At 43.8% G+C, this 25,186-nt stretch overlaps 2 protein-coding genes across 3 annotated transcripts in view; one reads left to right on the top strand and one right to left on the bottom strand.

Annotated features, from left to right (window-relative positions):
- Positions 1-25,186, top strand: part of NCEH1 (neutral cholesterol ester hydrolase 1) — an 824,131-nt gene that overhangs the window by 375,272 nt on the left and 423,673 nt on the right. The window lies entirely within an intron of this gene.
- FNDC3B (fibronectin type III domain containing 3B) overlaps positions 1-25,186 on the bottom strand; it is a 337,214-nt gene that overhangs the window by 202,770 nt on the left and 109,258 nt on the right. Inside the window, exon 3 of the mRNA XM_050965815.1 lies at positions 9,532-9,608. Coding sequence (XP_050821772.1) covers positions 9,532-9,608 — 77 coding nt within the window. The remainder of the gene's footprint in view (positions 1-9,531; positions 9,609-25,186) is intronic.

The following is a 25,186-nucleotide window of genomic DNA, read 5'->3' as shown; positions in this document are numbered from 1 at the left end:
ACAGCTTAGTCCGTTCCAGGTAAAAGGTCAGAGCCCATTGTGATTTTGCACTTCATATGATTTTATGAAAATATACTAATGAGTTTGAATATAATGTAAGTGAAATATGCTTCATGCAAAAGGTCTCTTGTAAGTTATCATTACAAAACTTATACTCTACTAAGTTGGTCATCCTATTTGTATAAATGTACCAATCTCGCATCTGAAACTAGAAATATGAAATATAACTCTGAAGGCCTATTGTAATTATGCAAAGTGTGGGCCATTAATGGTGGTTTGGAATCTTGATGGCTCCCATCAACCAGGACAATTGTCTGCAGATGTCTGTTTTACCTGTAAGTCTTCCTGTATACATGTGCGTTGGCAAGTGGGTAATGAAGTCTTACAGTGACATGGGGCCCATTGGTACCACAGTGCCAGCCATAGAGCCCAGTGCCACTGTACCTGCTGTGGCACCGGTGGAGCACGCTGTTCAGCCTCACTGGCCTGTACCATCTATTGACAATTACGAAGGGATGCCGGGTTGGCGTACGACCTGCCACTGTCCCTGGACTGGGAGGAGCAGTGGCATCGGGAACGGTGCTGACCACAAGACCGTGATCTCCACGTGGAAGAACGGTACCACCAGTAGCAGGTGCTCCTCGAGCGGTTCTGGCGGGCAGATCCACAATGGTCAGGTGCCAGCAATCGACGACCAGGATTGCAGGAGCAGTGCTATGCCGTGGCGGAGTCCTGGAGCAAAACAACGAAAGGGAAATGCGTTGACGCCCGTATCATGACAGGTTACAGTTTCCTCCCAGAGGACCTCTGGTGCCATCTATCGTGGTCTCGATAAGGCCCGCTCCTCGAGGCGGAGCGGAGCCTGGAAATCCTGTCAGTTGGAACCCAGCCAGACAACCTGATGAGGGTTGATAGTGACCAATGTGGACTACGCATGGGACGGTCCCTGAGCGGTGAACGGCATCGGGAACATTCCCTCAACCGCGAACAGAACCAAGCAGGAGGCGACTGCAGAGATCCAAGCTTTGGCTTGTCTCTGGACTGGGGAGCCAATGGTGGTGGTTCCCCTGGTACCAGCAGGGATATAATGTCCCAGGCCGCTTGCAGGGCCTCTGGTGTGGAGGGCATCCGGACATCTGAGGAAGCCTGCTCCGAATGGGCTGGGCTACTCTGCTTGACCTGAGTCAGAGGTCTGGAGGCCAATGGAGACCAAGGACTGCCCAACGTGGGTCTAGTCTCTCCCCTAGTCTTGCTCCGGTGCCACAGCAGCGAAGACCTCTTCTTAGCCTTCTTGGCGTACGCCGCTGCTGGGGAGCAGTGCCAACTGGTAGAAGGCACTGAGGGATTGCCACGCACTGAGCCGTGGAGCCTGGTGTTGACTCGGAGCGGCGCACTGGAGTCGGGGTCAATGCTGACTCCATCAGAATGGCTCAGAGCCAAATGTCCACTTCTTTCTTGGTCCAAGGCTTGAAAGATCTGCAAACCTTCCAGCGATCGTTGAGACAGGCTTCTCTCAGACAGCATAAACAGTCTGTGTGCGGGTCACTCACTGGCATCGGCCGCCTACAAGTGTTGCGCGACTTAAAGCCTGGGGCACAGGACATGCCCCGACCCGAGCACACTAGACTAAACTAACACTAATCTAACTACTTTAACTACAACAACTGAACAAGAGTTCCTGGGGAAAGCTGCAGACAAGCTGGGCAGGGCAGTTCCGCTGCACCTTCACTGGTGGCGAGAAGGAACTGAGCATGGGCGGAGCACGCAACGCCCCTTATACTGCACCATGGAGGCGACACTCCAGGGGTCACTCGGGGTGCTCCCGTACGGGTACTGCTAGGGGAAAAACTTCCGGCACCAGTGCACGTGGCGAACACGTACACCTATTGTGGAATACACATTGATGTCATCATTAAGTCACTGTGACAATGTCAATTCCATCAAATTGTGGTTGTTAATCTGTTCTGAAAACATAACTGCTCTGTATGCTCATCACTGCTTTTGCCCCCATTAAACTAAATATCTTAACCAATTAACAAAATTCAAAGAAGTTAATTCTATAAACTTTCATGTTCTCCTACAGAAAAAAAAATGAGAAAGTAGCTGAAACCTACGTTAAGTACAGATATTGCACAAAGTTTTTTAAAGGAATTTAATATACCTCACATATATTGTATTATGTCCATACAAAGGACTGAATCTTAGTTGTACAGAACTTGTTTTACATCTTCATTCAAAGTATACTTTAACTTACACACCACAAAATAAATGATACTTCAGAAAGCGTAACTGGAACAATAATTGATACACCAACGTGGTTAATTTCTGATGCACATCAAGAAGGTGCTGATTGTGCAATACTTTATGATGGGGGTTAAATAGTCTGGTTTTTAATTGTTATTTTGGGCACTTTACAAACCCATTTGCAAATCAGTTCGTATATCTATTTTTAGCCAGGAAACAGTACTGAGTAATGAGCTTGTTTCCAAGACACTGGGTGCCTTAACATTTTTATTTATTCATTCTGATTTAGCAAAAAAGTCTTTATCCAAGCTCACACCAGTCCTGACAATTTCAATGCCAGATTCTTGGCATCCATCACTTAAAAACACTCACTATTACATCTAGATGTCTAGTTTAGCTAGTAGACAGTAGGAATATGCACATTGGCTTCAATGACATGATTAATTATTTCTTAAGTGCTGTAATGATTTCTGTATATGGGGTTGATATGCATGAACTAAGAAGGATGACTCTACAACATTTACTGCAAGGATATTTGCAACCTGGCAAATTTACCTTACACAGAGAGTTAACAAAATTAATCTGTTTGGCTTATCAAAGAGAAAGTTAAAAGGTGACTCAATCACAGTGTGCTCGTTCATAAACAGAAGAGTTGTTACTAGAGGACCCTTCAATCTAGCAGGCAAAAACATAAAAGATCCAATGGCTTGAAGCTGAAGCTAGACAATTCAACTGAAAATAAGGTGCACTTTTTTCTTTTCTTTTTAGTGACAGTAACTACCTGTTGGAACAACACACCTAGGGATGTGATATATTTTCCATTACTTGAAATTTTTAAATCAAGATTGGATGTCTTTCTAGAACATACATGTAGCTCCATCAAAAGTTACGGGCTTCATGCAGAAATTACTGGGTGAAAATGTATGGCTTGTATTATTCAGAAGTTCACACTAGATGATTATAATGGCCCCCTTTGGGACTTAAAAAAATCTGTGACTGTATGCACACTGTGTGTCACAAGAGTACAAAAGAATTGCACAAGCATGGAGGGACAAAGATCAGAAAGGTTAAGGCACAAAATAAGTTACAACTCCCAAGGGACATAAAATGCAATAATAAGGGGTTCTATAGATTAATTAGAAATAAGGAAAAGACCAAGGAAAATGTAGGTCTATTACTTAAGAGGGAACAAGAGCAAATAATGGATGACACAGAGAAGGCTGAACTATTTAATGCCTTTTTTGCTTCAGTAAGTTAATTGTGACCAGGTGCTTAACTAAATTAATATTAACAAGGAGGATCTTGGGCCAAAATAAGGAAGTCATGGAATGCCTGTCATTGAAGATTTTTAAGAACAAGTTAGAGAAAAACCTGTCAAACATGATCTAGTTATACTTAATCACACCTCCAAGTGGAGGGGTGGGAGAGCAGAGTGTTGGACTACAGGACCTGCTGTGGTCCCTTCCAGCGCTACATTTCTATGATTCTATTTCAATTAGGCATGTGATTTTTTTTTTAAACTGATATAGCTATACTAGTGTGGACACAGGTATACCAAGCCTATTTTGCTTTCCAAACTGGAAGAAGCTATACCACGTTTACCCTTGAGGGGAGAAGTTCCCACAGATGGACACCCAAAAATTGTTAATTTGGCTTGCACACACCGTTCCTATGCAATGTTTTGAGACATTACCAATGTCTTAATATGATGACACAAACCAAGCATTTAATGAAGATCCTGCAAATAAAACTATGTGATTTATTGAACCAAATGTCAGAAATACACCCAAAAAGCTACAGATGAGAGGAGAACTGTAGTGTACAAGCTCTTCATGGATGGAGCAGAAGAAAGGTACATTTCTTTGAGAGGATTGGAAGGGGCATGTTGGGGGAGACAGTCTGTGTCTGTTAGCACATATTCCCCTGATCCCTTCGTTCCCTCCTCTCATGGAACATTTCAGACTGGCCTGAAGACTGATTCATATTAATGATGCTTCTCTATGTTTATACTAAACATGCGTATGGACTGAATTTGCCCACTTTTGTGCGTCATCAGTGTGTCCTTGTTGCCAAGAATGCTGATGGCATATTGGGCTGTATTAGTAAGAGCACTGCCAGCAGATTGAGGGAAGATTATTCACCTCTATTTGGCACGGATGAGGCTACATCTGGAGTATTGTGTCCAGTTTTGAACAGAAAGGATGTGGAGAAATTGGAGCAAGTCCAGCAGAAGGCAACAAAAATGATTAGGGGTCTGGAGCACATGACTTATGAGGGGAGACTGAAAGAACAGGGCTTATTTAGTCTGCAGAAGAGAAGAGTAAGGGGGGATTTGATAACAGCCTTCAACTACCTGAAGGGGGGTTCCAAAGAGGATGGAGCTTGGCTGTTCTCAGTGGTGGCAGATGACAGAACAAGGAGCAATGGTCTCAAGTTGCAGTGGAGGTGGTTTAGGTTGGATATTAGGAAAAACTATTTCATTAGGTGGGTGGTGAAGCCCTGGAATGGGTTACCTAGGGAGGTAATGGAATCTCTATCCTTACAAGTTTTAAAGGCCTGACTTGAAAAAGCCCTGGGTGGGATGATTTAGTTGGGGTTGGTCCTGCTTTGAGCTGGCGTTGGACTAGATGACCCCCTGAGGTCTCTTCCAACCCTAATCTTCTATGATTCTCTGTGTGTGTGTATGTGTGTGTGTTTTTTCTTGAAGACTATGAAGACATAACAAAGCCATAAAAATATTCTAGACAATTAACAGATTCCAGCAGCTATATTAACTGTGAGCAACTCTTTCCACTTGAATTAAAAGTGACAGAATTTATTACATCTTCTGCCAACTGGTTCAAGAAATATTAACAACATTGCATTTAAACTAGCAAAGACAGGAAATTTCAGGCAATTGACCATGGCTCTGATTCAGGAAAGGATCCCTATCTGGAAAGCACTTAAGCACATGCTATGCTATCAGTTCCATTTGATCCCTGCTATAAGGGATTATTTAAGTTTAAGCTTGTGAGGTTAATTAAAACGCCCATATCAGTTGCTGCTGTCTATGATAGGCTCTCAAAGGGAAGGGGACACAAACAAAATTAAAAACGTGCAATCCATAAAAATTAGCAACACATCAGCAAAGTAACTTGATTATAATTACCTCAACCCTTTAATACAAAAAGAGTCAAACATAATCTTATCCTACTCTAATGTTTCCTTTTCTATCCCTCTTGTTGCTTTACTGCCTCAATCAGAATTGCATATATTTCTTTGCATCTTTTATGAATTAAATTTAACACAAACTACAGTACACTTAGTCTGAATATTAGGTTCTATACAGAGACCAGCTTGTCAGTCATTGTTGACCTCCTTAGGATATTTATGTGGAGAAAGCAGAAAGTTGTGAAGAAACTGAGTAAGGATTAATAAAGCAAGAGGCTGAAACAGAGACATGATAGGGATGAGCCACACACACACACACACCCACACCATAAAAGGGGAAGATAGCACTTCCTGTGAGAAAAATAATATTGTGTGCACTTCGACAGTGTTTTTCATCTTTAGATCCTGAAGTGCTTTACAAAGGTGGATAAATGTCATTGTAATATTACAGAGGGGGGTAATGGAGGCAGTGTGTCACACAGCAAGCATCAGTGGAAACCAGGAGTAGAACCTACATCCCCTGACTTTCATTACCCAACAGCTTCTCCATCACAAAGAAGTTGGCTAGCTGAGAAGAAAAGGAACCTGGTTGATGTCCTATAGTACAAAGTGACTGGCTATAATGTGTCTTGCTAAAAAAAAAAAAAAAAAAACAACCATCAAACATGGGTGATGAGAGCTGTTGGTGCCTGTTTCCTTCCATTATTTTCCTGGATTTCTTCCTCCCCCACTTAAGACCTTACAACGTGAACATTCTCTTGACTTTTGTAACAGAGACAAACTCCTCTTCCTAATCAAGACTACTCATGTAGTTCTTGAAGTCTAGAAATACACTCCAACTGTTTTACTGTTCACTGCCAAAAGACTTGGTCTTGCAGGGCACAGAGAGACATCCTGCCAGCTCCCTTTTACTGAATGTTTTTGCAATGCTGCAGAGGTAATGAAGCATCATTTTAAACCTGGGTTGCAGTCACTGGATGGCAAATGTAATGTTCAAGACTAATAACACACTCAGTTCCAAAAGTCTGGCATAACAAAATGGAAAAAAGTTTTCATGGCTCTCTCTTAATAGACACGGTTATTTCTCCACAGGGTTATTTGCTTTCTGCCTGAGTCTGAGATGTACACTTTGAGGGCAGACAAAACCAAAATAAAATGTATTTTTTATTAACATCTTGGAGTCCCGCTTATTTGCTTTACATCCTTGCCCACGTTCTGCCAAAAGAGACAGAACACAATTCAAATTATCACGCAATAAACCCTATTAAATACCAACACAACAGAGCAAAGGCAAGAGCGAACAACACACACACGGCTAGTACATCATCATCATCAACTAACCAATTTGACTGCTGTGTTCTTTCAACTATTATTTAGCATGAAGTCATCTGTAAGGCAAAATATTCATTTTCCACACGACAGAAAGGACATTCAGAGTCTTGTAAAAATTAGTATATAGCTTCCCCTAAAACTTTGCAATATGCATTTCCAGCTGCTTTTCTTAGAAATAAAATATCTTTTAGAAGGTACTTAAAAGGCTTCTTTGGTGTAGATTATTATTAGTGGTCTGCAGAAATGCTTGTGAGTTGAAGACGTGGCAATGGGTTCAGAAACAAGTACAATCTGTGGATTATTACTGGCACTGAGGTACCCGATTCCCATTTGGGTCTGAAAAGATTCCCCATAGATTTCTGTAAAGTACCTTTCACAATGGCCCAAGGTATTTTTAGAACACTTAAAATGCACTAAGAAAGAAATAAATTAAATATTTATATATATTTTTAACATGCCAAAAAAATAATATAAATACCCACATCTACTCACTGACATCTCCAAACAACGCCCTTAGAAAAATGATGAATTCTGCCCTAAATATTAACAACTTTGGGCTCTGTTGGACCAAATGAAAAGGACAGGCAAGGTCCGGAGTCAAAACTCCCTCATGGAAAAAGGCCTACCTCCAGCTCCTACCCACTGAAAACAAAGGACTGATCTCAACTACAACAGCATTACAATGGAAAAGAAGTAGTCAGGTCTCAAATCAATTACCCCTTTTCATTCCACTTGGAAGCCAATCAGAAGCCAGAGTGGACTACGGAGTGTCAGTGTAATGTATTCTCTGTATGACGCTCAGTGGCCAGCAATATTCAGCATAAGCTTCAGCTCATGAATGGCTTTAAGGAGTATCATCACTTTTATGCATACTCTATGAGATAACCTCAAGGTGACTAGGGTTCAGTTGCATAAAGCAAGGTCATTTCTCAGGGTGCAGAAAAGAAAACAAAATCAATGGCTCTTAGCCACAGCTGCTACCTGAACATTCAAGAGCAGCCAGAATTTAATAAGATCCCCTAACGGAGAGCCTGCATAACAAAGAACAGATGCATTCTCAAAGGTTATGATCTTGCACCTGGATTCATACGCACCAACACACTCTCGCCCACACAGGGGTCAGCACTTATTTAAGCCTTTACAGCAGGGGTGGCCAACCTCTGGCTCCGGAGCCACATACAGCTCTTCAGAGGTTAATATGCGGCTCCATACACAGGTGCCAACTCTGGTGATGGAGCTACAGGCACCAACTTTCCAATATGCAACAGGGTGCTCACTGCTCAACCCTGGCTTTGCCCCAGCCCCCAACCCCCAGCCCCACTCCACTCCTTCCCCCAAAGACCCCACCCCTTCCTGAGTCTGCTGTGCCCTTGCTCCTCCTCCCCATCCCCAAGCCTCTTGCATACCACAAAATAGCTGATCGCGGTGTGCAGGAGGTGCAGGGATGGAGGGTTAGGTGCTGCTCGGCGGTGCTGCTGGCAGGTGGCAGACACTGGGGGCAGGGAGGGAGAGAACTGGGTGCGGGGGCTGCTCATGTGTTACTGTGGCTCTTTGGCAATGCACATTGGTAAATTCTGACTCCTTCTCAGGCTCAGATTGGCAACCCCTGCTTTACAGCATTGGTGCTTGCATCAGAACCTCCATCAAACCTGGTGGCCTCATAGAGAATGATTCATAGAGTTCCCTAAAACCCATCTCCAGCACCACTGGCCCCAGAAGGCCTAAGGAATTGGGAGGAAGCTAGAACTCTGCCATAGAAAAGCATATTGCACTATCTGCTAGGCCATTAGACCAGCCTACAATCAAGCCTTTCATGAGGTCTTTCAAATACATATGGCTATTATAGATTCCATTTAAACTCAACCCACACATTGTTTACTGGAGGAAAAAAAGACAGAATCCAGTCTATTCCTATTAAAAATACAAAAAGGTTTGATATTAAAAGAATTACAGATTTTCTTTGGTTATTTAAAATTTCAGATAATTTAAAAATTAAATGTATGTGTACACTTCAGTGGGACTTTTACCTAACAAAGTCCTAGGAGTCATTGAAATGGCCAGAGGATCAGGTTTATTGTATCACAACCAGAGTCAGGTTACTTTGTCCAACCTCTTTACTTGAAAACTCACACGAGTTTGCAGAAGACGCAAAGAAAACAGATTTTTAATAATCTTATGTGGATGTCTTATATGGAATAACAATTACTGTTTTTAAGAGACCAGGCAGATAATATCCTAAAAGAGGACATTTTTCTTATCACATTTGCCTTTTTTTTTTTTTGTCTTTTCATAAATTAAAAAATTGGAGACAATTCACAGCCTTTTAAAAACCAATATGTGTGGTTATTCCGCATTATTTCCTGCTGTGATGACAATGAGGAGAAATAGTGCCTTTTGCAGGCAGTATAAATGCACTGGGTTCTTCTCCCCACCATCTCTCTTGGCTCGTACACTACCTAACTGATTAACTGAAACTTGTTGGATAGCAGATATTTTGAGGAGTTTATTCTCTACTCAGTGTGTATGTGTAGCTTTTATTACTAGAATATAGGTAAAGATGGTATTTTACTATTTTATATATATACACAATTGTAAAGGAGGAAGAAGAGCATTGCTTTACCTATTGCAGAAATGGTAGTCACCTCTGGGGTGAAAATGCATTATACATTTGCCAGCATAACTACACTTTCCAACAGAAAGTGAATAACATCCTTGCCAGACTTTTGAGAATCGGGGCTATTGCCCTCATATGCAAATGTACACCTTAAAAATCAAAATTAGATTTCTGTTGCTGAAGAAACATACCTGTGAGATATAACCTGGAGGCACATGTATAGGGGGAATGGATCCATTGGGTGACATCATGGGAACCTCCGCCGGTCCTAGTTAGAAAAAAGAAAAAAAGATTTTTTATTTTTTTTTTTTAAACACAATGAAGCTCACATAAATTGTGCTGACAAACATCACCAGGTTAGAAACTTGTAACAATGAAATTAAACAGTTCAAATTCCTATACATCACTCACCTGAATGAATTTTCCTCTTCCAGAGATCTAAGGAAACTGGGACTGCAGGTTCTAGAAAGCTCCCAAGTAAAGCCTCCAATTATACCCTGCTTAACACTACCCAGCATTTTAGAAAAGGAGTCTAACAATACTGCATCCAGCAGCAAATGAGGGAGGGAATTTAGATAGGCAGAAAGGTAATTACCTAAGTTGGAATTGGCCAGGACACCTAAAGTTAAGAAAGGTTCAGCAAGATCTCTGATCACCGAAAATGGTCTGGATCTTGTTTTCATGTTTCATTTGGAAGATGGCACCAACAGCAGCAGCGTCATCTAATCACCAATCCCACTTTTTAGAGCAAGTTGGATATCTCTTCTGAGATTTCCTGTCTAAGTAGTAACCAGATCTGACCCTGCTAAGATATTCTTGCTAAACACCTGAGAGAAACACATGACGGCTGTCAATGGACCACCTGCAATAGAAAGTGATACGAATGGTGATGCAAGTTACACATTGGTAAATGCATCCAAGCGCCTGCCAACCCCCCAAAAGGTACAGAGATGAGGTTATAGCACATACAGCAACCAACGCAGTCTTAACTAACCCAGTCTCTGCACACCTTATACCATCTTGCTGTCTGGTTTTCCTTTTGACCTCTCTGCATGTAAATTACACCAGCTGACTGGCATGTACCATTTACATCCCCCTTTTGAATTTGGCTCAGGTTCTCAAATTAAATAATTTATCATCCATCGATTTTGACATTAGGGGTACACCAGAGAGATATAGCTCTGAAATGTGATTAACTTGGAAGATTTAGCCAGACAAATAAGAATTTGATAAAGCAGCTTCTGAGACGATCACAGGACAAAAATATGTGGCCCGTACAATGGGCAAGACACTAACAGAAAAAGTGCTCTTGTATCCCCTAGCCTCCTCCCTTTTCCATACCTGACTTACTGGGGACCTCACCTGCTGCGCATTCTCTTTCCTAAGGACAAATCCTGATGAAGAATAAAGGAAAAGAGATAATCCATCTTTCCCCTTTATTTAGTTTGAGCCTAACAAATCCTGGCATTTCTTTTCCTTAAAGATCACATATTGAACTCTTTATCTTGCATCTGTTTAAGTAGAAATGGAACAAAAGCAACATGGTCAGCATTAAGAAGCAATAAATTTGGGGGAATTATTGCCATCTGCAATGGCTTTATTTTAGTTAATCAAAAATATGAAGTGGTGACCAGTTCAGAGAGGCATGTATCAGAATTCCCATTTGGATAATTAGATGGGAAAAATGTAAATTGTCTATGTGGTTTCATTTGTATAACATATTTTTCAATTTCTATCCTAAGCCACTGTAGGCTGTACACAACTGCCAAGTTTCACCCCAGAAATGGTTGTATTTCAGCAAGGAAAAATTAATAGTTTATATAGACCTATATAATATCTAATACATTTAATACACACAGTCAATTTTGCTAATGGAACTTGACCCACATCACAATAATGAGGGTAAATAATTAAAATTGTCCCATGTACATATTGCGACATGAATCATTCGTTGGGTTTTTCACTTGAACAATTGTTAGAAAAAAATTACTGGATAAATTGAAAAGACTATAACTTGTAATTTAAGTGACCAGTAATTCAGTTGCTATATAGAATTCAGTGAATGTTGCTTAATGCAATAAACTGTGTAAAACATTTCATCCATTTGAAGCCCTCCCCAAATTGGGATCCGCTTGTAGCTGGCGGGATCTAACAAGCAATGGCCGTCGTGTGTTTGGAAATAATCACATAAAAATACATGCTCCCGCTCTGAACTACATTTAAAAAGAAACATTTTTAGTACTTCCAAATACACAGCAGGTTCTAACTACTCTTCAACTAACTGAAACACACTTAACTCCACTTCCTTTAGAACCTTTTACATTAAAACATCTGCCAGTTGCTCATATGGAGCAGCAATCTTCTTGCAGAAAGAAATCAAACTCCTGTACAACAGATGCTGTTGACTGTAACGCTGCCAGTTCAATAAAAATATCGTGTTTTATCATCAAAATATGCACCATGCAAACAGTCTCTTAACCTCAGACTTGACCCTTAAACTGTTACAGTCATTTGGATAACAATTTTTAAAGAATGTTAGACAGGTGAATGATTTACTGCTAGAAAATGTTTTCTTCGCTGCCTTGATTTCAAACCTCACTAAATTACTTTAGCATACATTATTTCTTCTCTCTCATCGTTGTTATCAAAACAACTTCAAGTGGTATTGCATAACAGACAGAAATCAGCTCCAAAGGGGGACGTGTCCTGGGAGCTGTTAAAGTCTGTTCTCTGTAATAAAAACACCTCTAGTGAGTATTGAACAAATACAAAAAAAATGAATGTAATTTTTAGGGAAATTAAACAACAGAGATTGGTAGAACACCAGATGTTACTCCCATTTTTCTTAAAATCAATAAATATTTAGAGTCAGAGATGCATGCTCATATTTCCTTAAGGAGTTTGAACGCAATGAATTTTATTTCAAGTTTCTAAGCAAAAGTCCAAAATTCAAAGTGAAATTTAACTGAAAAAGCCAAATTTCAGTTTGTTTTAATGCGCAGCCATATATTGGTGCCAGGTTTGCTTGAATGGTTTACTAAGCCAGGGCTGTGTCTCAAGTTTGTAACAAAACACAAAGCCAGAGTAGTGTGGGACACCCCTACTTCCAGCACAATAGGCCAAATTCTGCTCTAGTTACACAGGTGTAAATCCAAAGTAACTACATTGACTTTCAAAGGCCTGCCCCCAAATGCCATGGCCAGATCCATTCAAAATGGAGGAGTACTTTATAACGTAAGGCCAGGAGGTGTGGTTAAGTAGCAGAGCCACCCCAACCCACACACACACACACACACACACACACACACACACACACTTAGCAGGCAGCCAGGAGACTGGTGGAGATTTGGTGAAACAGACACCACCCAACAAAACAGAAGAGTGCAGGATGTGTAATGGAGGGTACGAGTGTGCACTCTTTCTCTTCTTCCCACAATCACAATGGGAGGGAGGCTTCAAATTGATCAGACACATATTAGCCAGAGGCCATTATAAGATGGCAACCCTGTGCGAAGTACCTGGGAAGATTCCCAGCATCCTCCCAAACTCTCAGCAGGTAACAGGTGCAGGACTGATCTTACATAAGAACGGCTGTATCGGGTCAGACCAAAGGTCCATCCAGCCCAGTATCTGTTTATTCACAGTGGCCAATGCCAGGTGCCCCAGAGGCAGTGAACCTAACAGGCAATGATCAAGCGATCTCTCTCCTGCCATCCATCTCCATACTCTGACAAACAGAGGCTAGAGACACCATTCCTTACCCATCCTAGCTAACAGCCATTTATGGACTTAACCACCATGAATTTATCCAGTTCTCTTTTAAATGCTGTTATAGTCCTAGCCTTCACAACCTCCTCAGGCAAGGAGTTCCACAAGTTCTCACCAACTATGGACCATGGACCTTCCTTGCTGGTGCTCCTCTCCCCCAAGTCTTCTGCACTGCCCATTGACTAGTAGGTTCAGTCCAGTGGCTAGCAGCTGCCTCATGAAGTTTTAAAACATTGTGCTGTCTGTAAAGTGCATCTATCTCTATTTTAATGATAAACCTCTACCCCGATATAACGCGACCTGATATAACACGAATTTGGATATAATGTGATAAAGCAATGCTCTGGGGCGGGGCGAGGGGGGGGGGGCAGATGACTGCACACTCCGGAGGATCAAAGCAAGTTTGATATAACGTGGTTTCACTTATAACACAGTAAGATTTTTTGGCTCCCGAGGACAGCGTTATATCGGGGTAGAGGTGTATTTGTAGCCCTCATTGTGTCATTGCTTTTTTGATATTATAATGTAATAATACTGCCCTGATGCATGAATTGTAGATTAAAAGTGTGGCTTAACAACACATTCTCCACTTCCATCTCTCTCCAAAACCATGCCCAATTCTATCATGAGCAGGTTGACAATTCTATCTATTTCCCCCTCTTCCTCCAAGTATAAAGTGATGTCTTGTTTCAGGAAATTCTGCCTCAACTGCTTATAGGCTCACTCTCAGGCCATGACTCCTTCTTTAATTAATTACTGCACAGTGACATTTTTTGGCAGAGATCGAGTTTTTTCCTGTTCCTGCGGGACCTTTTATTTACACATTAATTAAATCTCTGTAGTTTACTCTCTTTTCTTCTTCTAAGGTATAGAGGCCAACTCTAGTACATTTTTTCTGCCTTGAATAATTTCAGTTGCTTTGCACCATGCCTTTGCGCTTTGCCAACTTCTTTCTTCTCATGTGGAATCACACAGCATCTTTCAAATGAGGCTTCAGAAGCACACTCTACAATGGCACTGTGTTATTCTTCCTTCCTCCACTCTTCCACCTAAATGTATTACTTGCCTTGTTTTTATTTCTAAACAACATTCGTGTACAATATTATTCACAGTGTGTTCCAGGACCTGGGCATAGGCTCTGTTGTGTGATAACATTAACCATTTTACCGTGACCTATTATTAGGACTCAGAACCCACCTGGCTTCGGAATAAAACTTCACATTCAGACCACATTCTCTCAAAGCTTCACTAAGTTTCATGAATTTCATAAGAGAATTTGGGCCAACGTACAATTTTACACTGAAATTAGTGAAATTAACGGAGAAATTACCTGAAACTTGTTGATTTCAGCTGAGTTGCACTTTGAAATTGAGAGCTGCTGGGAAGTCAAAATTGAGGGGGAGTGTGAACTTACATGGATTGGCTCAGTAAACACTGACATAAATCCCTGCAAACAGAAATCCCTGCAAAGTAAATCCCCTGAGTTTTCTTTAGCTTTATGATTATAATTTGAACAGAAAAAGTGCCGTGCATCACTCCCATTCACACTAAAATTTATATGATCTCTTCTTGGAATACAGGGCATGTCTCGGGAAACACATCTGTTAGGCAAGAGGTGTGACCAAAATGGGAGGAAGATAGTTAAAGGGCATGTTGGCCGGTGACATACACCTGCTTCTTTAAAACAAACGACCAGAACTTTTTCAGAGAACAGAGCAACCCAGGTCTCTCTGACCTTGGCAACAATCCAAGAGTTTGCTGCTTCCACATGGATGAGCAGCTGTTCCAGAACAATTTCCTCAATGACGCAGGCACAAACAGGATCTCCTTCACTATTGTGAATATAAGTCTTCTCTTTACACTCCATTATCATCAAACAAACCTATCATCTACTATAAGGGGGACACTGCAAAGGAGAATCAGACTCGTCTGTTCAGCTATTAGGCCAATGTGCTTGCTTCCCTTAGCGCGTCAAGTTCCAATACTGTTTTTTGCTTTGCCTACACAGTGAAGTTGTGTTAGTTAGCACATGTTTGCTGTGGGGTGATAAAAAGTTTAAGTCATTCAGACCATTTTATAAAATCCTAACTCTTCATAAGAACATAAGAATGGCCATACTGGGTCAGACCAAAGGTCCATCCAGCCCAGTATCCTGTCTACCGACAGTGGCCAATGACAGGTGCCCCAGAGGGAGTGAACCTGACAGGCAATGATCAAGTGATCTCTCTCTTGCCATCCAACTCCACCCTCTGACAAACAGCGGCTAGGGACATCATTCCTTACCCATCCTGGCTAATAGTCATTAATGGACTTAACCTCCATGATTTTATCTAGTTCTCTTTTAAACCCCATTGTAGTCCTAGCCTTCACAACCTCCTCAGGTAAGGAGTTCACAGTTTGACTGTGTGCTGTGTGAAGAAGAACTTCCTTTTCTTTGTTTTAAACTTGCTGCCCATTAATTTCATTTGGTGGCCCCTAGTTCTTATATTATGGGAACAAGTAAATAACTTTTCCTTATTCACTTTCTCCACATCACTCATGATTTTATATACCTCTATCATATCCCCCCTTAGTCTCCTCTTTTCCAAGCTGAAAAGTCCTAGACTCTAATCACTCCTCAATTGAGACCCATTTCAAACCCTTAATCATATTAGTTGCCCTTCTCTGAACCTTTTCTAATGCCAGTATATCTTTTTTGAGATGAGGAGTCCACATCTATATGCAGTATTCAAGATGTGGGCAGACCATGGATTTATATAAAGGGCAATAAGATATTCTCCATCTTATTCTCTATCCCTTTTTTAATGATTCCTAGCATCTTGTTTGCTTTTTTGACTGATGCTGCACACTGCGTGGACGTCTTCAGAGAATTATCCACGATGACTCCAAGATCTCTTTCCTGATTAGTTGTAGCTAAATGAGCCACCACCATATTGTATGTATAGTTGGGTTTATTTTTTCCATCATATTTATCTCAAATACCTGTTGTCTACAACAAGGTGCCACAATTTTAAGGTGAAATATTTCACAAACCATCAGGGCTATATCAGATGTTGTATATGTTACTGGAAAACCATGACTCATAGTTGTCTAACGAGTTGGAGCTTTCGAATCTGATTCTCCACTGCCTTGCCCCTTGTGAAGTCATTTATACCAGTGCACAGTAGGTGTAGAATGTTACTAAATCAGAATGGCAGTGATTTCTATGCACTTGGCTCTCTCCTGGCACAGGTGTAAATGACATCACAAGGTGTAGTGTAGTGGAAAAATCAGGCCCTCTGTCTCTAATGCTGGTTAGCGTGACACTGGATCTTAATGTCAGTTGCCCAGGACTAAATGTTTCCAGTCCCAGATGTTGGATTAGATTCCACGTTCAGGAGAAAAAAGGAGAAACTTTTTTTGGAGGCAGGTGCTTGAAGGGAAAAAAAGACCAGCTATTTGTAAGCTTCTAAGGACGGGGTTGGAATATGAGAAACAATCCTCTATGATAAATCAGTGTTAGTGCAGGGGAGGCACTCAGAGGTGCAAAATAAATACCGTAATACAATCTACCAAAATACAGAGGTAGTAAAGAAATTTATCACGTGGCTTATCACCTCATAAACACACACATTATACATATATAGACACATGCTGTACACACATACACAGCAGTTAACACTGAAAAGTTCTTAAATGATGCAGAGACGGGAGCCACATAAGCATCTGGATATATAAACTGATGTGACACACAAAGGCAGTAGCATACCACAGTGCATCAGCTGCTGGTTAATATTTCCCACTTCCTGAGATTAAAAATGAATGAGAGTGTGGTAACTGCTGACTTAATAATGAACACCTCTGTGTACACAGAGGGACAGACAAGTAATCCCTTAGGATGCATACACAACACACTCGCACAGAATATGCACACAGATTCTAATCTGTCTTGTACCTTGTCTAGTCATATACATTGTAATTGGCATTAAAACAAAATGCATTTTCTTAAGATTACAAAAAAAAAAGGCAGTCTGCTGTGGTAATAATGTATTTAGGTGCTGAAAAATGATAGGCCATATCTCTTCAAAAATGTGATCATTTTGGGACAATTTTGGGGGATAATGTCTCAGAAATCTACAGGACTTTCAGTTTTGTCCTGCTCTGAGATTTATAAACAAAGGGTGAAATCCTGGCTCCAATGAAGTCAATGGAAGCATTTGTAGCCTCAGAAAAAGGATGGATGAAGGTATCTTAACCCTACATATTCGAGGCACTGGGTGTCACACATATGTATCAAAGCTTTAGGTTAAAACAGGTATGTTCTACAGCAGGGGTCGGCAACCTATGGCATATGTGCCAAAGATGGCATGCAAGCCGATTTTTAATGGCACATTGCTGCCTGCCGGGACGCCAGCGTGCCATTAAAAGCCCTGCCCAGTCCGGCCTGCTCTCCTCTGCCCTATGCCACGCCCCCCCACCCCCCACCCACGCGGGGCAGGGAGCAGAAGCATAGGCATGCGCATGGGGTGGGCAAATGGTCCCACTCTCCGAGCACGGAAGCCGCGGGGTCTGCGCTCCCGGGCCCAAGTGCCCGGCTGAGCACAGCAAGCTGCCAGCCCCTCCTCCACTTCCCCCCTCTCCTGGAGCCCTGACGCCGCGCGCGCAGCACTCTGGGGGTCAGGGCTGCGCCCTCCCGCGGGACAGTGTTTGGCTCCGTGGGGAGGCAGACACACTCCCAGCTCAACTGGACAAGGAGCAGGGACGGGGTTAGGGGTTCTGAGGAGGGCAGTCACCCAACCCCTTGCCCTGAGCCCCGCACCCCCGCACACAGGGCTCAGGGCAGGTGCCTGGGGTGTATCTCCGTCATACACATCCAGCCCTCTGCTTGACTCCTGAACATCACCCCACAACCCCAGCCCTGACTCTGGCACCCCCACATATACCCAGCCCCGCCCCCCGCCCTGACACCTGCACCCCTCTCATATGTCCCCAGCCCTTTTCCCTGACTCTTGCGCCCCCCACATCCCCACTCCCACCCTGAGCACCAAATGGGAGCTCCTGCACCCCCTCCCCACATTCCCACCTGCACCCCTCGCATCAAATGGGAGCTGCACAGGTAAGTGCCCACACCCAAACTTCCTGCCCCAACCCTGAGCCCCCTCCCTCATTCTAACTCCTGGCCACACCCTTCACCCTCAGCTCTGTGGTCAGTTCACTCCCACCCTCAGCTCAGTGCAGAGAGAGGAAGAGAATGGGCCAGAACCAGGGAGAAGGTAGGTACCCACTGTATGTGGGCAGGGCTGGGACCCCAGACCGGCACTGGGCTGAGCAGGTCCGGCAGCTGGGATCCTGGCTAGCAAGAGCCGGCGGATGGAACCCCTGAGCAGCAGTGGGGCTGAGCCGCTCAGCCCACTGCCGGTCTGGGGTCCTGGCCACCGGCCCCACACAGCCTGCTACTGGTCTGGGGTTCTGGCTGCCGGACCCTTGCCAGCCGGGGTCCTGGCCGCAGGCCCCACTCAGCCCACTGCTGGCCTAGGTGAACAGAACCCTGGACCAGCAGCAGGCTGAGTGGGCCGGTGGCGTAAGATCAACATTTTAATTTAATTTTAAATGAAGCTTCTTAAACATTTTGAAAACCTTGTTTATTTTACAATACAACACTACTTTAGTTATATAATATATAGACTTATAGAGAGAGACCTTCTAAAAAACATTAAAATGTATCACCAGCAGGCAAAACCTTAAATTAGAACGAATAAATGAAGACTCGGCACACCACTGCTGAAAGGTTGCCGACCTCTGTTCTACAGAGTTCCTAAACTCCACAGTCAAAATGAATGAATTTAATAAGTCCCTATCCATAGGGTGCAATATTTTTGAAGTTCTTGTTGAAATCTTCACAGACAGTCTTATAAAAATGTTTTTATCTGACCTGCATGTTTATTCGGTAGATAGTATGGCAGTTTGGTGAGGGATGGGGACATGGTTAAAGGCCATCTGGATATTTCTAAGGATGCAGGCCAAACTTTGTTGTTGCTGTTGTTTTTGAATCTATAATTTAAAATAACATTGACATTTATGCTGATTAAAAAAAATGACAATGATTTCTTAAGGGTTTCCCCTTTACCCTTAAGAAAATGATGGATATTCTAAACCTTAATTCCAGTTTAATTACATTAGACTTGTACTTGTCTTAGAACATGAGACGATCATGCTACAGGTGCCAAAAATAGTCATCAAGGCTGATGACTGGGCTTTTGACAAGTCAAAGGCTTGACTATCTTCTCAAATCAGTTTTACACGAGTTTAAATGCTATTCACTTGTTATACCTGGATTTACAGAGGTGAGATCAAAAATTGATTCTACCCCCCTCCCACCCAATATTAAAACCTTAAGAAAATATTTTAGAATTAACATATAAAAATTAAGTTGTCAGAGCAGTTACTCAAGTTATACATGCATATGTGGGGTTTGGATGCAGATTAAAATACCTTTGCTGTTGCCAAAATATGCCTGTCCAAGTCCTCTGTAACTTTTCTAGGTTCTTTTGCTACACATTAGTGTGAATTACACCTATAAATCCTATGACACTTTATAAAGAGAAGTGCAGGGAAAAAAAACCCCAACAACAAGAATTTCAAGTTAATTTGCCAAAAAAAGCATATTCTAAAATAATTAAACAAAAAGAAGCATTTTTTTAAAGAGGTTTACCTTCAGTATTCCAATGCCATTTCTCTATGAATATCTAGAGATATTATTATCTGCATATCTAAACATGCAGATCTGGTTTACCTGTTCAGCACATAGATACTACACTGATGGGTGCTATAATAAAATCCAAGCTAAAGTCTGGATTTGATTGATGTCAAACATGTGTAGAGAAACTGTCTCAACCAAAAATCAGACCAAAATCACTTAGAATTGGTGCCAAGAATATCAAAGAGACGTGCTTAGTGCATTTTTTTGGTCTGTGTGCATGAGATCTCTTTGGCTCTGTGCCACAGGTCCTTCAGAATAGATTACTTTACCTGCTTTTTCTACTTAACCTACAGGTATACAATGGGAAGCTCAAGCAGCTTATTCAAAGGTGGATCTGATCTGTAGTCTAGGAGCAGCATAAGACTACAGGAGTTAATATTTTTAACAGCAGTGACCAATTCTTAGAAATATTTTAATAATTAACGTCACAAATCCAGAACCTTCCTAATCAACAGCATGATATATCACATAAGTATGTATGTGTGTCCCAGATACAATTTTCTAGTTTTAGAAACATTGTACATAAATTAAAAATTAGAGTACACAGTAACAGAAAATTAATTACATTAGTTCAGTCTCATTGAACATTCTTCGTCCAAAACTAACACAATAGGACAAGTTTATTACGAAGAGGCTGCATTGCATCCATAACTGAAGTTGAAGCTAGTTTAAATGCTCAATGTGGCCTAAATATAATCACAACAAATGGATCCCACCTGAAATTTTGCATATCACATGTTAATCCAGAATAGAATCTGGGAGAAATCAGATCAGATGTTTTGGAAATAGTAGAAGTTCCACAAATGAAAAGGTTCTACCTTTTACATCCCTACTATTGGGTCCCCCCTCCCCCGCCATCACATTCTTCCCTTAGTAATGTACCTTTTCTGCAGCACTGGTGAGATTTAAATTCTCTAATATTTGGGGCCAAATATGGGCCTCCTTAACAGTGCCCACAATGGCTGTGGGAACAAGTGACAGCACATGTAAAAATAAATAAAAAATCCCTCACTAATTTATCCTCATATAGGATAAATTACTCACTCGTATTAGTAAGTGAATAGTCCCTTGAAGTCAGAGGGACTACTCACGCATTGCAGAGATAACCCGAAAATCTGGAAGGGTCCAGAGCATTCAAACAAACACACTTGCACACATCACAAGCATATTTATACTGGTCCCTTTAAAGCCAGGTGCAACCAATGCACCCTCCTCAATGGTGTGCACACGCCACTGAAAATGTGTAGTTAGGTTTGTAGGTAAAAACACCTCTATGCATGGGCAAATGCAGACCTTTGCAAGCATAGCAGGTGAAAAAACGAGATGTGTTGTTCATGTCCATTCAAAGTAGGTGTGTGCACGCCAGCTGGAAGATTTTCCCCTAGTAGCGTCGGTACGGTCGGCCCCGGTGCCCCCTGGAGTGGCACCACTACAGCGCCCTATAAAGGGGCCCGCCGACCCTTCACCCCCTCAGTTCCTTCTTGCTGGCACTCTGACAGAGGGGCAGGAGAATGGGTATTAGAACAGACATGAACAACACATCTTGAATAACAACAGTTACTAAAAGGTGCGTAACCGTTTTTTCTTCTTCGAGTGGATGTTCGTGTCCATTCAAAGTAGGTGACTCAAAAGCCTGACCTTAGGTGGCAGGGTCGGAGATCACTGCTGACTGGAGTACTGTATGACCGAAGGCTGCATCATCCCTAGCCTGGTGCGTGATGGCATAGTGGGACAAGAACGCGTGGATGGAGGACCACGTGGCCGCTCTACAAATCTCCTGAGTCGGGATCTGAGCCAGGAACGCCGCAGAGGAGGCCTGCACCCTAGTGGAGTGGGCTGTGACCAGAGGGACAGGGGTCTTAGCTATGCAGTAGCATTCCCGAATGCAGGTCGCGATCCATGAAGAGATTTGCTGAGAGGCGACCGGGAGCCCCTTCATCCTATCCGCCACTGCGATGAGGAGCCGAGTTGAGCGTCTGAATGGCTTGGTACGCTCGATGTAAAAAGCCAAGGCCCTGCAGACATCCAGGGAATGTATCCTCCGCTCCTCATTGGAAGAGTGTGGTTTCGGATAAAACACCGGGAGAAAAATAACTTGACCCATGTGGAACTGTGAGACGACCTTGGGTAAGAAAGGCGGGTGAGGACTAAGTTGGACCTTGTCCTTATAGAAGACAGTGTACGGGGGCTCGGATATTAACGCCCTGAACTCCGACATCCTCCTGGCCGAGGTGATCGCCACCAGGAAGGCGGTCTTATATGACAAGTACAACAGGGAGCACGAAGCCAGAGGCTCAAAGGGAGGTCCCGAGAGGGTGGAGAGGACCAGATTCAGGTCCCCAAGCAGGGGCCGGCTGACGAACATGCGGAAATAGCCTGTCCATACCTTTGAGGAAATGCTCGACCAGTGGGTTTGCAAACACCTAGGTACTCCCCCTCTCCCAGATAGAAAGCTGAGATGGCGACCAAGTGAACATGAATCGAGGAGAGGGAGAGGCCCAGTTGTCTGAAGTGGAGCAAATAGTCTAGGACAATGGGGATTGGGACCCCCAGAGGATTATGACCTCGCTGACCCGACCATACAGAGAAGTGCTTCCATTTGGCCAGGTAGTGGCCCTAGTTGACGGTTTCCTACTACCGAGCAGCACTTGTCTGACCTGCTGGGAGTACTGCATCTTCACCGGGTTCAGCCATGGAGCATTCATGCTGTGAGGTGAAGGGACTCAAGGTTCGGGTGGCGGAGGGAGTCCTGATCCTGCGTGATCAGGTCCAGGAGCAGGGGCAGCGTCAGGGCGCCTGAATGGACATGTGCAGGAGTGACGTGTACCAATGTTGGCGCGGCCACACCAGAGCTATCAGGATTACCTGTGTGTGGTCCCTGCAAATCTTCAAAATCACCCTGTGTATCAAGGGGATCGGAGGAAAGGCGTAGACCAGACCGACCCCCCAAGACTGTAGGAAGGCGTCTGACAGAGACTGCGGCCCAGGAGGGAGCAGAACCATCGGCACTTTCTGTTTTCCCTCGAGGTGAAAAAGTCTAACAGAGGAAAGCCCCAGTGCTGGAAAATTGGGCATATCACGTCCCATTGGAGGGACCACTCGTGACCCTGGAACAAGGGGCTGAGGGTGTCCACCAAACCGTTCTGCTCCCCCGGAAGGTAGAATGCCATCAGGTGGGTAGCATTGTGGATGCAGCAATCCCACAGCGCGAGGGCTTCCCTGCACAGGGGAGAGGAGCATGCATCCCCGTTTGTTGATATAAAAGACTGCTGACGTGTTGTCCGAGAGGACTGAAACACATCTGCCGGCCAGGTGGGACCGGAAGGTCAAACAAGCCAGGCAAACCGCTCTCAGCTCCCTGACATTGATATGCAACTCGAGGTCCTCTGGCGACCACAAGCCCTGTGTCCTGAAGTGTCTCAGGTGCGCTTCCCAACCTCGATCCAAGGCATCCGTTACCAGGGAGAGGGAGGGCTGAGGGGCAGCGAAGGGGACACCCATGCACACTTTCTGCGGGGTCAAGCCACCACCGCAGCGAGCTTAGCACCAAGTGTGGAATGGACACCACTGAGTCCAAGGGGTCCCTGGCCAGGCGATATACTGTTGCTAACCAGGACTGTAGAGGGCGAAGCCGGAGTCTGGCATAGTTTACCACATAGGTGCATGCCGCCATGTGACCCAACAGCCGGAGGTAAACTCACACCATGGTAATCGGGGTGCAGTGAAGTCCAAGGATGAGCTCAGAAATGGCACGGAACCTGGATTCCAGCAGGTACGCTCTGGCATGGGTGGAGTCCAGAACTGCTCCTATGAACTCTATTTGTTGCGTCAGAGACAGGGTGGACTTGGCTTCGTTCAAGAGGAGGCCAAGATTGAGAAAGGTCTGCCTGATGAACGACACCTGGGTCTCCACCTGCTCCTTGGAGTGGCCCTTTATGAGCCAGTCGTCCAGGTAGGGGAATACCTGGATGCCCCACCTGCGCAGGAAGACCGCCATGACTGCCATGCACTTCGTGAAGACTCTTGGAGCAGCTGACAGGCCGAACGGGAACACTGTGTACTGCAGATGGGCGTCGGCCATGACAAACCTCAGGTATCGACGGTGTCGGGGAACTATGGCAATGTGGAAATAAGCGTCCTTTAAGTCGAGGGCGGCATACCAATCTCCTGGATCCAGGGAGGGGATGATCGAGGACAGGGAGACCATGTGGAACTTCAGCTTTCGTACAAACTTGTTCAGCCGCCGCAAGTCTAGGATGGGTCTCAGGCCCCCTTTCGCCTTCAGTATTAGGAAATACTGAGAGCAGAAGCCTTTGCCCCTGAGGGACTTCCTCCACCGCCTCTGCCTCCATGAGGGACTTCACTTCTTGACTTAGAAGTTGCTCGTGAGATGGGTCCCTGAAGAGGGACCGGGGGGGGAGGGGCTGGTGGGGCGGGATGGAGGAGAACTGGATAGAATATCCCCTCTCTACTGTGCAGAGCACCCAGCTGTCCGGCGTGATTCGGGACCAGGCACAGTAGAAGAGAGACAGATGTGACCCAAAGGTAGGGGTAGAAGGATCCAGAGTCTCCAGAGGTAGGTCTCCCTCGTACCATCAAATAGGGGGTCTAGGCCCTGATGGTGGTCTCGATTGACTAGATGCCTGGTCGGAGGGGGGACTATACACAAGGATAGGACACTGCTAACTTGCTATGCGCAAGACAAGTTCCAGCTAGCCATCACTGGCGGCAAGAAGGAACTGAGGAGGTGGAGGGTCGGCGGGCCCCTTTAAATGGCACCGTAGTGGCGCCACTCCAGGGGGCGCCAGGGCCGACCCTACAGACACTGCTAGGGGAAAATCTTCAGGCTGGCGTGCACGCGTCACGCGCACACCTACTTTGAATGGACATGAACAACCAATCGAAGAAGAACATGCATTTATATAGCTGCATTAATTGCATGAGCACTTTGCTAATCTGTCCTTCCAATGTTGCAAGCGTTCACTCTTCACAAGTATCTTCTGCTCAAAGCATCAATTTAAGAAGATACCACTACAGCATCAGGATGTCCAATTGTAATAAGCACTAATAAGATTAGTGTGTTTTACAGGTACTACCAATATCAAATGTATTAAGCATCGCTATGAAGATTAACTGTTTTGCTGCCCTAACCTGCATGATTAGTTAACATGAATACAGATTTCTGTTCAGCTACTACAATAAAACTCTTCTGATGGTTGGCTCATCGGTTGCCACTGCATAAATGCTTGCAGAGTATATTGCAAAAGTTTAAGCATTGAAAATAAGCATAATCCCATGACAATTCACCAGCTGGGTTACAGTCCATAAACCTCAATTGT

This window comes from Gopherus flavomarginatus, chromosome 8 (assembly GCF_025201925.1).
Source record: "Gopherus flavomarginatus isolate rGopFla2 chromosome 8, rGopFla2.mat.asm, whole genome shotgun sequence".
Classification (NCBI taxonomy): Eukaryota; Metazoa; Chordata; order Testudines; family Testudinidae; genus Gopherus; species Gopherus flavomarginatus.
The sequence above is the reverse complement of the archived record's forward strand: the minus strand, read 5'-3'. Positions and strand labels throughout refer to the sequence as shown.